A 12582-nucleotide genomic window follows, 5' to 3' on the forward strand; every position below is an offset into this window, starting at 1 on the left:
CAGGAAGAGGAAGGAGAAGCCTTTCCCTCTTGGCTTCAGGCGCCTTCTTTGGCAGTGACCATGTCCCCTCCATGACTCCACTTCTGGCGATCTTCCAGAATCCTAACTTCTTTTGGGTGACCCCGACCTCTGGGCTCTGATGATACCACCACCTCCTTTTGTCTCCGGTCTAGGTTGGGTAATGACTCCTGGTGTTGCTATTGTCTCGGTTGCCTCACCATCTTCTTCTGATCCCCGTGTGTCAATTCTCTAGTAAATATGTTCCATTTTAAATGTTTGGAGTCGTTTCCCTTTTCCTGGTTGGATACTGGTGGATGCAGAGCCTGTGCTGATTTCTAGTGATTCTTCCTTCCTGTAGTAAATGGTAAGGGGAAAAATGTGATTTAATCATCCAGTCTGTGTGTTTTTTTTCCTGTATCAACATCACACTTTACTCTTGTGAAATATCTGGAATCCACATTTTCCCATTAAAAAAAAAGTCAACAACAGCATTTGTTTCTCCCCAGGCTTCTCGCACCCCTCCTGTTTGCTACAATTTCAATCCTCAAAGACTGCCAAAGTAGTTCATGATCACAATTACAAATGCTCTCAATGCCTTGGGATGCAATTTGTAAAGTCTGGAGGCTTGAATCTAATGAAGTATCCAGATGCTTTCCTACCAACTTTTTTCCTATCTTGGACTTAAATTCCATCTTAAAAATAGCCTACCATTCTGAGAATTCGCTTCCAGCAAAATCAAGAAGGGATATGGTACATACCTGACTTTAGAAGAGCCAGAAAGTTTCCCAGCTTTCTCATCTTTTCCCTGTTGCCTCCTCTTGGCAAACCCCCCATAATCAGAGATGTCTGCAATCCTTAAAACCTTCACTGGCATTGAGGTAGCAGCTCAGAGTCAGAGTTTGAAAGGTTTTCTCTCCTGGGTGCCAGATGCGTGCAAAGCCAGAGTAAAGACAGAAAAACTCTCCAACAAGAGAAGTCATTAAGTAGACAGGGGTGAACTGCCAGCACAGTAAGATTTGGGGATAATATGCCCTTAGATAGCTAGGAGGCGACTGTGTATTTTAAAGATTGCGGCTATTAGGAATTGTGTTCCCGAGAGCCAACTTCCTTTCTTTACCATCAGCAATGATCACCAGCATGGGTTATGCATCCACTGGGATTTACTTGGTTTTGTCAATTGCAATTAGACGTTCTTTATCTGAGACTTCTATTTTTGCTCCATATCTTTACAGGGAAGTTCTCTGAAATAAAGCTATAGAATTGGGCCTGTAGCCAGTGAGAGCACTTTGAGAATGAATCGTTAATCCCTTGTTGCCACATTTTGTTATTGCTGCCATTAAGTCATCCAGATGTAAGCCTGATACAGGCCTTGCCTATAGGAAGAGAGTTAAGTGAATCACTCTGGGGGTCTCTGCCTCCCTTCATCCTAAGGATTAGATGAACTCAGGCAGCAGGTTGCAAGGAAGCGTCACCCCAGTACCCATAGTGCACCTACAGTTTATAGACATAGAAACGCCCACCTACCAACCCTGGAACTAGTTCCAAGGCCATGCCATCATTTTGCCCCATGTGTGAGCAGTTCCTCAGAGTTTGTCAAACTTTTTTACCTCTGTTCTTACATTTGATTCTTTGAAAATCCCTGTGAACTTGGCATTTACTCCGTATTTTACAAATGAGGATATCAAATCACATGGTGGTTAACAGGTTTGGTCAAGGTCACACAACCAGTCAGGATGGAATCTGGATGCAAATTCATGTATTTCTGATCTGAAACCCATTGCTTTTGACTGATCTCATAAAACCATAGAATCTCAATCCCAGAAGGGTTATAAGAGGTTGTAGAGGCCCTCTACATGATGGGAGAATACCAAGTTTCCAGATAGTGTCTTTCATTATTGGTGACACATTCTCCTGCTTTTGTGGGTAACTTGGGGACTTGGGGGTTGACCCCATGGGAGTTTCATGTCTCTAAAGATGACAGGGAGAATGTCTCTCACCCAGGACATGGGTATCACTGGAATCAAAGGATGCTGACTTGAGATGGGAAGCAGGGTCAATAAGCAAAGAAAAAAGGTCACTGTCCTATGACAGTGAAGTGTTGAAGGCTTGGTTAAGCATTCCAGAAGCCCGGGAGGTGAGAACACGTAGAGACAAAGTAGGCAGATACAAAGGAGGGCCAACTCTGGAATAGGACTGGGGAACTATGACTGCTTTTATGCTCCTCTCTACATTATAGTACTGTATCACAGGCTTGAGCCTCAGCTGGATAGTGATTCCACATAAAAACCTTTCTTTGTGTTGGCCCCTAATTTACCCCCATCACTCTACCCAGTGATATTAGCTCCAATTTTTAAAATTAAAGGGATCAATCTATTATTCCGTCATCCACAGTGGCTTTTCAACTTTTTGAAAGCAAGAACTAAGTCTCATGTGAATCTTCCACTCTCTAGGCCATGAAGTCCTATTCTGACTGCCATTCCTCCAAAGTCAGTGATCTCTGATTTTAGTATGCACTTGAATAACCTACATACCTTGTTAAAATACAGGTGCTGATTGATTACATCTGGAATGGGGCCTGAGATTCTGCATTTGTAATAAGCTCCCAAGTGATACTGATGCTTCTGGTCTTTAGATCACACTTTGAATGGCAAGCCTCTTGACCTGTCTTTACCCTGGAGCCCCCTCTCCAAGGGTAGAGTCAACAACTGGATAAGCCTCACCAGAGTGACCTGACTAGTACAGTGTTAAGCAAAGCTAATTGCCCTTGGTGGATATCAGGAATCCTTAGGGGATATAAACTGCGATGGTTGTTTGACAGCATGGGAGGAGATGGTAGGGAGATGGAGCATGGTGACTGGACTCTATGTATGGAGGAAATACTGAGGGAGAGGGGAAGGCTTCAAGAGACCAAGAGCTATTCCTTGGGCACCAGGTTTCCATATGCAGCAGTGAGTAGGTAGTACACTGAAAGCCAGATGTGAACTCTGAGCTGGAGCTGGGAGGAATCTGGATTCTAAGACATCAGTGATTTCATGGACAGAGGACAGAGGGCAGCAGCAACATCTTTGAGAGGACAGGTTTGGCCTTTGGGAGTGTTCAGAGCTCAGAGGGCCCAGTTGGCTAAGATATAAAGTTGGGCATGCAACCTCATGTAGAGACAGTAGTTTCCTGTTAGTGTGGGCTGAGTTCATAAGATTGTTTTTGATGATTACATCACACAAGGGACTTAGGTAGAGGCTTGAAGCTACTCCAGTTGGATAAATTTACCACCTGGTGCATAGCTGCCGGTTCTGATTTACGTGGACTATTCTCAGGCTGGCTCCCAGTGGATGGCAGAGATGAAGAGGACACATCCAAGTCCCTCCCTCTTCTCTCAGTTACTAGGCTTGTCCCTGCTTAGTGGATAGAAAGTACCCAAGGCCAGAAAGAGGGCTTTTTAAGGGACTGGGAGACTGATACAATATGAAGTTTGACTCTCATGAAAAGGGTGGCTTAGAGCAAAAGTAACACACCTCCCATGTTGCTTCCAGTTCTTCCTCTGAAAAATTCCTCTGGATTTCTGGCCAATGAGTCAGATGGCCAAACTTCTTTGTGGACCCAGTCCTGGAATGTCCTTAACTACACCTCTGTCAAGGACAGTTCATTATAGTGATAAGGGGGTGAGCCCTGTACACAAAGTCCCATCTCTGAAACTCACTAGTTATATGGCCTTGGACAAGTCATTTAACCCTTCTGTGAAGTTTCTTAATCTATATAAAAGGGGAAACAAAACTAGTACCTCCTGAGTTTTTAGAAGTTTCAATGACTTCATGTATGAAAAGTGTTGGGCACATTACTTGGCACCTAGTAATAGATCAGTACATTTAAGCTAACATTTTATTTATTTATTTACTTATTTATTTATTTAGAAAGAGAGTATGTGCAGGGGAGGGACAAAGAGAAAGGGGGAGAGAGAGAATCTCAAGCAAGCTCCATGCTGTCTGCTTAAAGCCCGATGCGGGGCTTCATCTCACAAAGGTGTGAGATTATGATCTTAGCCAAAATCAAGAGTCAGATGCTTAACCGACTGAGTCACCCAGGTGCCCCTTAAGTTGATTTTTTTTAAGTAGTAGTAATTGAGCTTCTGTGTGATGATGAGCTCAGTGCCTGCCTGAGACAGCCCATTGTATTGCTAGGAGACCCCACCATGAGCCAACCCTTATGTGCTTCCCCATAAGTCTCATCTGCTCATCTGCTCTGTTGAGAACTTACATGTAAGGCCTCATGTAGATTCGTCTGACTCTGCACCAGGCTCAGGGCTAGCCCATGCTCTGTCTCTGTCCCTCTTTTCTTCCTCTCAGATGAAGGAGCCACATGGGAATGCTCTCTGGCCTTCAGTCCCAGAGACATTTCCTCTGTACCTGTACCACCCACCTTTAAGTGCTGTTGGCATGCTTACTTTTTCAACAGAGGTACAGTTCCACAGTGACTCAAGCAAATGCCCTTGAAAGGGTGCTAAAGTGGACATTGGGTTGGCCATGTCCCAGGGCTTGTTCCTGTCCCTGTACCTGGAGTCTGGTTGGGCCAGCCAAGTATAACTCCTCCTCATCACTTCCTGTATAGAGTTTGTGATTTCAGCCCTGATGCCTGTCGGCTGAGCTCACTAAATCTCTCTAAACCACTGGCTGGCCTTTCCAGATAGATTCCCTGGTTCAAGTATGTTCCATTGTTGGTTCATGGTCACCACTTAAATCTAGGGACGTCTTGGAACTTAGTTGGGAAAGGGTTTCTAACACATATCCAACACCTTCACTTTCCTTTGGATGGAGCTTGATTCTATCCTAGGAGCAGTGTTTGACACAGCTGATTATTCCTTCCTTCTTGAAACACTCTTCTCTTGGCTCTAGGGCACTCTACACTCCTGGGTTGTTTTATTAACTGTCTGGCCACTCCTCCTCTGCCTCCTGTGCAGGCATATCATTGTCTACCCACTCACTAAGTGCTGTAGACTCTCTACTCTCTCTCTAAGCCTCCTTCTCCTTTTACTCTTTATTCTTTCCCTGGGTGTCTCCATCAACCCCGAGCTGCAGATACCATCTATCTGTATGCATAAATCACACATTTTTACCTCCAGCTCAGACTTCTTTCCAGAGCTCCAGACCTGCACTTTTAACTGCCTCCTTTTCTAGAGTAGATCTCCAGCTCAGATTGCCCCAAACACACCCATTCTCTCTCTACAGCTATACTTTGCCCATTGTTTCTTGAGCTCATAAACAGCACCATCACCCACCTTCTTACGAAAACCAAAAAGTTGTAGTCGTCCTCCACAGTTCTTTGCCCCTCACTCTCTGCATCCATCCCAGCAGCAGGTTTTATTTATATGCATTTCAGTAATTATCTCTTTTATTGCCATCACCATCTCCTAAATCCACACAGCTATCATCTCCCACATGATGCCTGCAATGGTTTCAAAATTTGTCTCTCCAAGTCACTTTGGCTCCACACTGAAGCTGGAATGATCAGTCGGAAAAGTAAATCTGACCGTATTATTGCTGCATGAACAACACTTAAATGGCTCCCTGCATTTCATGGGGTAAAGAACAAAAGCTTTCATTGTAGCTTCTGATGCCCTGTGTGGATGGGCCCCTGCTGCCTCTTCAGCTTCCCTCTCATCATGCTCTCCTTGCTTTCTTGCCCACGTTATTCTCTATTTCTTTCATTTCTCAAGTGCACCAGTCTCCTTGCCCCATCACACAGCCTCAGCCAGTGCTGTTCCTTCCACAGCTCCTACTTGCTCCTCTTGTGTTCTCTGCCCATGTCTTCCCAGGAATGATTCACTTCCCTATTGTGTGCTTCCCGAGTGCCATGTGCCTCTCTTTTCTCATTGTTAACAGATTTGCAAGCTTACTATTATTGATTCTCAGTTCATTAATTCCGTCTCCTGAGTCCCACTCATCACTCACAGTAGGCTCCTCGAGGGCAGGGACTGTGCCTGTTTCACTCACCACTGTGTCACTGAATGCCTGTGCTTGTGATCATTTACTGAAGGAATGAAGTGTGAATCTCTTTAAGCCAAGCCAGTAACAGTGTTCCTAGGGTAATAACATCCTCTCCAGGGCTCTTTTGCCTTTGTACCCCCAGTCTCTAGAATAGGATCTCACAGCAGGCGCTAAATAAAGTTCAGCTATGCCAGTGAATGCTCCCGAGCCAACTTCCTTCCTTCAAATCAAAACAAAAAGACTGACACAATTGAAGAAATTGTCATCTGAGGTGTTCAGCTTCCTTTATGTTTGGTACACAGTGGACTAGCCTTATCTCAGAAAGCATGACTCCAAACTAGGAAATGGGGGCTATGTATGGTTCCTTGGAACTAGCCCCCATTCTGGAATATGAGACCAGCCCTGCCAAAGAGGTGGTTGGCTAACTCCCCCATGAACTCACTGAGGCAGAGATAGGCAGAGCTTGCTCAGGCAGCCCTGGGATTTGATGAGCTGGTCTTGCCTTTAGCTGATTAAGGGAACTGAATAAAATCTCTGACCCGTAAGTCCATCCAAGAGAAGGATCTCTCATCCCATAGACAGCATTGTTTGGCACACAGTACATGGGTGCTCAGTAGCAGATGAATGAAGCAAACAAACATCTTTATATCCTTCAGTCACGTGTAAGCCGACAGGAGGAGGGCAGCCTGTGTGAGACACTGACATTAGAGAGCTGAGAGCCACACTCCCTGTTCTTGAAGACTTGCCGTTCCCACGGGGGAGACTTGTCCCAGTTACAAGAGAGTTTGGGGAATGTGCTCTGATGGGGGAAACACTTGACACTCTTAAACAAGAAGAGGGGATGCATCCTTGTGCTGAAGGGCTGTTCTTAAACATCAGTGGGCTTGGGGAATCAGAATCGTAGCTTATGGGCATTAGCTTTCCTTCAGTTCAGCTGAGTTCTGTGAGCACGTGGCTGAAAAAGAAGAAATTCAGTTTGGTTCCATGAGAACAAATGTGTGTGGGCAGCAGTGTCTTCCCTTCAGCTAAACGTCGAACAACCGCAAACATTAAGAGAACACCTAGTACAAACCAGGCTCGGTACTACCATGAGGAAACAAAGATAAAGGAGGCATAATCTCCCCCCCAAGGTGCTGGCAGAGCACTGGAGGAGACAGATGGAGAAACAAATAGCTAATAATATCAGTATATTGAGGTATGTGCAAAGTGTTACAGAGAGTTAGGATTTAGTAGAGAGAGAGGCACTCTCCCAGGGGCACAGGCAACCAGAGGAGACGCAGATGGTGATGAAGGATGAGCTGGTGCTGAAGTGGCAGAAACTGGGAAGTAGGGATGTGCCAGGCAGAGGAGTCTTTGGACTTAACCTGCTGCACACAAATGTGGTGCTGGGGACTATGAACGGCAGCAGGAAGGAATTCACTCAGGGTGCTGGTAACCCGTGGACCCCTCTCCAGAAGTGTTCCTGTAGGTGTCTACAATGAGAAGTGGCCTCTGATCCCCGGCACATTGCCTGAAGAGGCCAGGCTGAGGTATTTTTTGGCTACCTGGAACCGAATCAGAGAGTTTGTACCTGGCAGAGCACATAACATTGGCATTAAATTCCAGAAATGGAGTTAGTCACATAGAAGTGTTTTCTGAACCCCAGGAAATTAGCTTTAATGCACCAAATTTCTGACACACCGTTTGTTTCATAGAAGGCAAAACAAAAACTTTATGCTTTTACCTTTAAAATTTGAGTGATTTTAATCATGTTACCTTAACACAAAGCTCTTGTTTTCACCATTTACCAGAAAGAATAAAGTTGGGTTTGGGATGATTTCATGAACCCAAGAATAAAACTGTAAATAGATCCGTGGTTTGATTCGAGGGACAAATCAGTGTGAGGGATGAAACGCTCCACTTGACCTCACCAGAGGATAGGGATTCCCTGTCACAGCAGTTGTGCAAACTTGGGACTTTCACTTCATTTCTCTGCACCTCAAAAAGGGGGAGGTATAATCCAATATCACAAAGGATTGATCCTCAAAAAGAGTACAAGGGACAATGTGTGTCATGCTCTTAACACAGTGCCTGGCACATAGTCAGCGCTCAGTAAGTGGAACCTATTGTCATTATAATTGTTTTCTGGTCGTATGTGTGAGCCTTTTCCACATCTTTCTTCTTCTTTCCCCTTGAAGGTGCCTCCACTCAGAATTCTAACACCGTGGAGCCAGAGAAGCAGGTAGACAACACCGTGAAGATGGCTGGTGTGATCGCTGGCCTCCTCATGTTCATCATCATTCTCCTGGGCGTCATGCTCACCATCAAAAGGAGGTGAGTGTCTGGTGCTGCCCTGCAGACTCTGCTGACCCCAGCTGGCCCAACGCTGCCGTGTGGCCAGGTCTTTGCTCTGCTGATCTCTCCGGAGCAAGCACCTTCTTCTGTGAGTGTTCAAGTCCTGAAGTAATTGAGCTAATTGTGGCTCATTGTGTTGGCATCTGAAAGGTGTGTGCTGCCTGCTTGGCAAGTGGCCCTGTGATGGTCAGTTTCTTAGGGAACCATCGATCCCTATGGCTGGGCCACCCTGGTGTGCCATGGGGTTCCATGTCGTGAATCTTCTCAGAGTTAGCTGCTCTGTTGTGATTGATCATGTCTCATCAAGGTTACTGGGGAGCCCCAGAAATACAGATGCAGGAAAGTAATGCTTTATTCTTTTTGCTTTCACTCACCCTGATTTCTCTTTGGTCCTCCAGCAGCATCCTACACTGCCCCCTGCATGGCAGAGATAAAGCCTCCCATGGGGTGATAGTCTCAAGGGAAGATTCCTTCCTACTCCATGTCCCATAAGGCCTTCCCAGCTGGATTGTTGCTACTTGTTCTTTCTGAACGGATGTCTTCCTGGGCGTCTCTGGTCCACTAACACAGTTATCACATGTTGCATGGCTCATGAAAGCCAGGTACAGGCTCCTCCTTATCTCTAAGATTCAACACACTGACATCTTCTGTTTTCAGACATTCATAAGGCTTGAGGCTAACGCAGGGGAATTGCAGAGAGGGAAAGGAGCCATTCATCCAGGAAAGCTGATGAATATCAGCTGTCACTGTCCCAGGATGCACTGTTATTCCTCCAAACCGGAAGTCCTGGGGCCCACCTCTCCTTAGCCCCTGGACTGCCCCCATGTATCCATGTCTACCACGCACCCTCATGTCTTCTCAATTTCAACATCGTGGTCCCAACCTTGGTCTCCACCTTCCTGCTCCCCTCCTCTGCCAAAGCAAACAGAACCTTTATCTACATTACATTATGTGCTTCAGTGCGCCCTGCCACCAACTTGAAGATACTTTTACATCATTAAACAAGCCACAGCCTGAAGCTCTGATGTCTGGTTACTGACAGAGTTCAGAGCAAACCCAGTAACAAGGACCAGGGACTTGCTTCCATCTGTGGAAGGAAAAGTGCTCGTGAAATTTGTGTCTCACCAGAAAACAAAGGGACAGAATGCCCTAAAGACAAAGTGCCGCTTCTATCTAAGGACTCTCATGAGTATAAGGAAAGTTTTTTAAAAATCCCCTTTTCCAATTATCAGTGAGTCAGAAATACTGGGGTTCCCGCTGTACATGGCAGTCAGCCTTCTCTTAGCCATTTCGGCTCCAGAATATCCCTGTGTCTTTCATGACTCTGTTCTGAATCAGCCAGTCCTCCCTCTGGCCAGGATATCTTACTGGTAGGACCTTGTCCTTTTCTTGACATCTTTTGTCTAACAGAACCACTCCTTTCTTCAGGCTCTCAGCAGAATAACTGGAGAGTTAAGGTTCTTATCCAGCTACTGATTTTCTGGTTGGAGAGGGGGAAGGGTAGGTACTACATTAATATTGGGGAGCAAGAGCTCCCAAAGCATTGAGGACAGCATTGCATTGTCATATCATCATCAACCGTATGACCATATTGCAGGTATCAGTGACAAGTCAGCTATTAGATGAAGTCAAACATGAAGTCTGATTTCTCTGGGGGCGATGGTCACATGTAAGATTGCTGACATGTTTCTTAGAGACACAGACGCATTAGAGGCAGAGGTGAGCTGGGGATTGTCTACCTGGAAAAAGTAACTGATTTAATAGAATCTCATTCCTCTTTGATAGACCTGAAATGTTCTCATTCTTTGCCACTGATTTGTAAGTCAGATAAGCTCTTCCAATTTTGCTCTTTCTAAAGCCTGGCTTAACCCACGTCACCACCGTCTGTGAGCTTGTGAAGAAATTTCACTTCCTTCTCCACAGCTATTTCTGCAATGTGTAACTTCTCAGGAGGGAGGAAAGGGCTTTCTGTTTCCAGGGTGGGAACAAGTATAAAGAGAGCCCTTTGTGTGGCTTTAACCTCTATTGCGTGTCTTCATCATCTCTCACCTCTATCAAAACTGTCCATCAGACCCAACCAACAGGCATCACATGACCACCATTTGTCCCGAGAAGCAAAACTCAGATGTTTTGGCAGTGAGGCAGATGGGTGGAGGTGGAGGTTGATCAGTGTTTGCATATACAGTATCTTTTGGAGAAAAGAAGACCTTTTGCTGACCTACTTGATAGTGATAATTTACAGATAGGTGTAGGGCAAGGAAAGGAGAGGAGAGGAGAAAGAGAGCATAAAGGTAGGTCTACACACTTTCTAACCTACAGTGTCTTCTGATGTCTAGAGATGCCCCCAAAAGACAGTGGAGCATTTGGTGAGCTCCCTTAGGTCTTCTTACTCCAGCCCTGTGTAGAAGTATGGGGAAAACTTCATTGTTCAATTGAGTCTGTCACTATCTTACTGCTGGCCAGAATGCTGCCCACAGCTACCTAAAAAGAAGAGATATTACACAAAAAGAAACCCCCAAATAATAGGCAGATCATCACAACTCAGGACCCTGGTGTGTCAGCGTCTCTTCAGTGTCCCAGTGTGACCTAGAGTTCGTTCCTGGTTGCAGGAACTCTCAGAAGTCAAATGCCTGCTACGTCCTCTCCACTGATTTGAGCTGGGTCTTCTTCCTCACCTCTACAGACATGGGAGTAGTGGTTTCCTGTTTTCTCTGCTACTAAGGGATTCAGCTGGCTTGAAAACTTCCCCAAAGCTTCAGACAAAAGGTTTCAGTACACATGAGATGTCCCTCGATTGTTCTGTAGAGTTCATCATCATTGGCCTTATAGGGCTTCCTTGTGACTCCCTAAAGAGAGTCTTTCTCTTGCTTTTAGGTGTTTTCTTTTGTGATACTAAAATAGAAAACCAACTGAGAATGGGCTAGAGATACAGAGGACCAAGGGAAGGACTTAATGAAAGCAGCTAAACAATTTACATTCCAAAGGTGGGGGTGGGCAATAGAGGGGTAGAGACATAGTCTGAGGGATGTTTTGTTGCTTGGTTGTTTTGTAATGGATAGAGAGGATGTTGAGAAATGTAAGGTTGCAGAAAGGGGTCTGAAATGTTGGGGGGTGATTCAATTTTTTTAACGTTTATTTATTTTTGAGAGAGACAAAGTAAGAACAGGGGAGGTACAGAGAGAGAGGGAGACACAGAAACCAAAGTGGGCTCCAGGCTCTGAGCTGTCTGTCAGCACAGAGCCTGATGCAGGGGGCTAAAACTCAGGGACCCATGAGATCATGACCTTAGGTGAAGTCACACACAACCAAATGCGCCACCCAGGAGCCCCTGTTGGGGGATGATTCAAACAGGATTCCCTTACAGTTTGCAAAAGATACAAGTTAAAGTATTTTTTTTTTGTAGTACCTTTGGCTGTTTGGAGAGGATTTCTTTGAATGCAGACCAATGCAGAATCAGGGCTACATGGAGATATAAAGGTTTACAGGAGCATTATAAGAAGGGAGCCTGAAGCCCCTCCCTGATATATCAAGTTACTTACCAGGATATTGGATATTGGCTGGATGATTGGCTCCATCCTTTACTCCTGGTTCCCTTGATCACATGTGGACCTCAGAATGGTCTAGAATGGGTTTCTGTATGCACCTAGGTAATAGAACATACCTCCTTTTCATGACCACCCTGTTGAGTTTTGAAATAGAGACTCATTACTACAGTCCTGGTCATCTTCTTCCCTGGCCTCCTCCCTTTAGAATTGCTAGACATCTGGGGCACCTGGGTGGCTCAGTCAGTTGGGCGGCCAGCTACAGCTCAGGTCATGATCTCACGGTCTGTGAGTTTGAGCCCCGTGTTGGGCTCTGTCCTGAGAGCTCAGAGCCTGGCGCCTGCTTCTGATTCTGTGTCTTCCTCTCTTTCTTCCCCTTCCCTGCTTGCTCTCTGTCTGTGTATGTGTGTGTGTGTGTCTCTCTCTCAAAAATAATAAACAATAAAAAAAGAATTGCTGGACATCCTCTCCCAAAGAAATGTGCAGCCAAAGGGTTGCTAGGCCACCCCTGTGGTCCCTTGGCTTACTACCTTAGGGCTCTGGGAGCTTTCAATGAAAATTAAGGTGGCAAGCTCAAGCCTTAAGGCCTTAACCTTGATGTTTGAAGGTATTTATTAGCCACTCACATATGGGAAGTTCTACATTTTAATGTTTGTTTGGGGGGATATGCTCATAGGCGCTCGTGCCCACAAGCTTGCCATAGTCCCAGTTTATTCCTTGGGACATAC

At 45.5% G+C, this 12582-nt stretch overlaps 1 protein-coding gene across 14 annotated transcripts in view; it reads left to right on the forward strand.

Moving 5' to 3' along the window:
* PTPRT (protein tyrosine phosphatase receptor type T) overlaps positions 1–12582 on the forward strand; it is a 1072026-nt gene that overhangs the window by 884235 nt on the left and 175209 nt on the right. For all 14 annotated transcript variants that reach the window (XM_043602349.1, XM_043602354.1, XM_043602350.1 and 11 more), the window contains one exon: positions 8156–8291. In XM_043602349.1, the coding sequence (XP_043458284.1) occupies positions 8156–8291 (136 nt within the window). The remainder of the gene's footprint in view (positions 1–8155; positions 8292–12582) is intronic.

This window comes from Prionailurus bengalensis, chromosome A3 (assembly GCF_016509475.1).
Source record: "Prionailurus bengalensis isolate Pbe53 chromosome A3, Fcat_Pben_1.1_paternal_pri, whole genome shotgun sequence".
Lineage (NCBI taxonomy): Eukaryota > Metazoa > Chordata > Mammalia > Carnivora > Felidae > Prionailurus > Prionailurus bengalensis.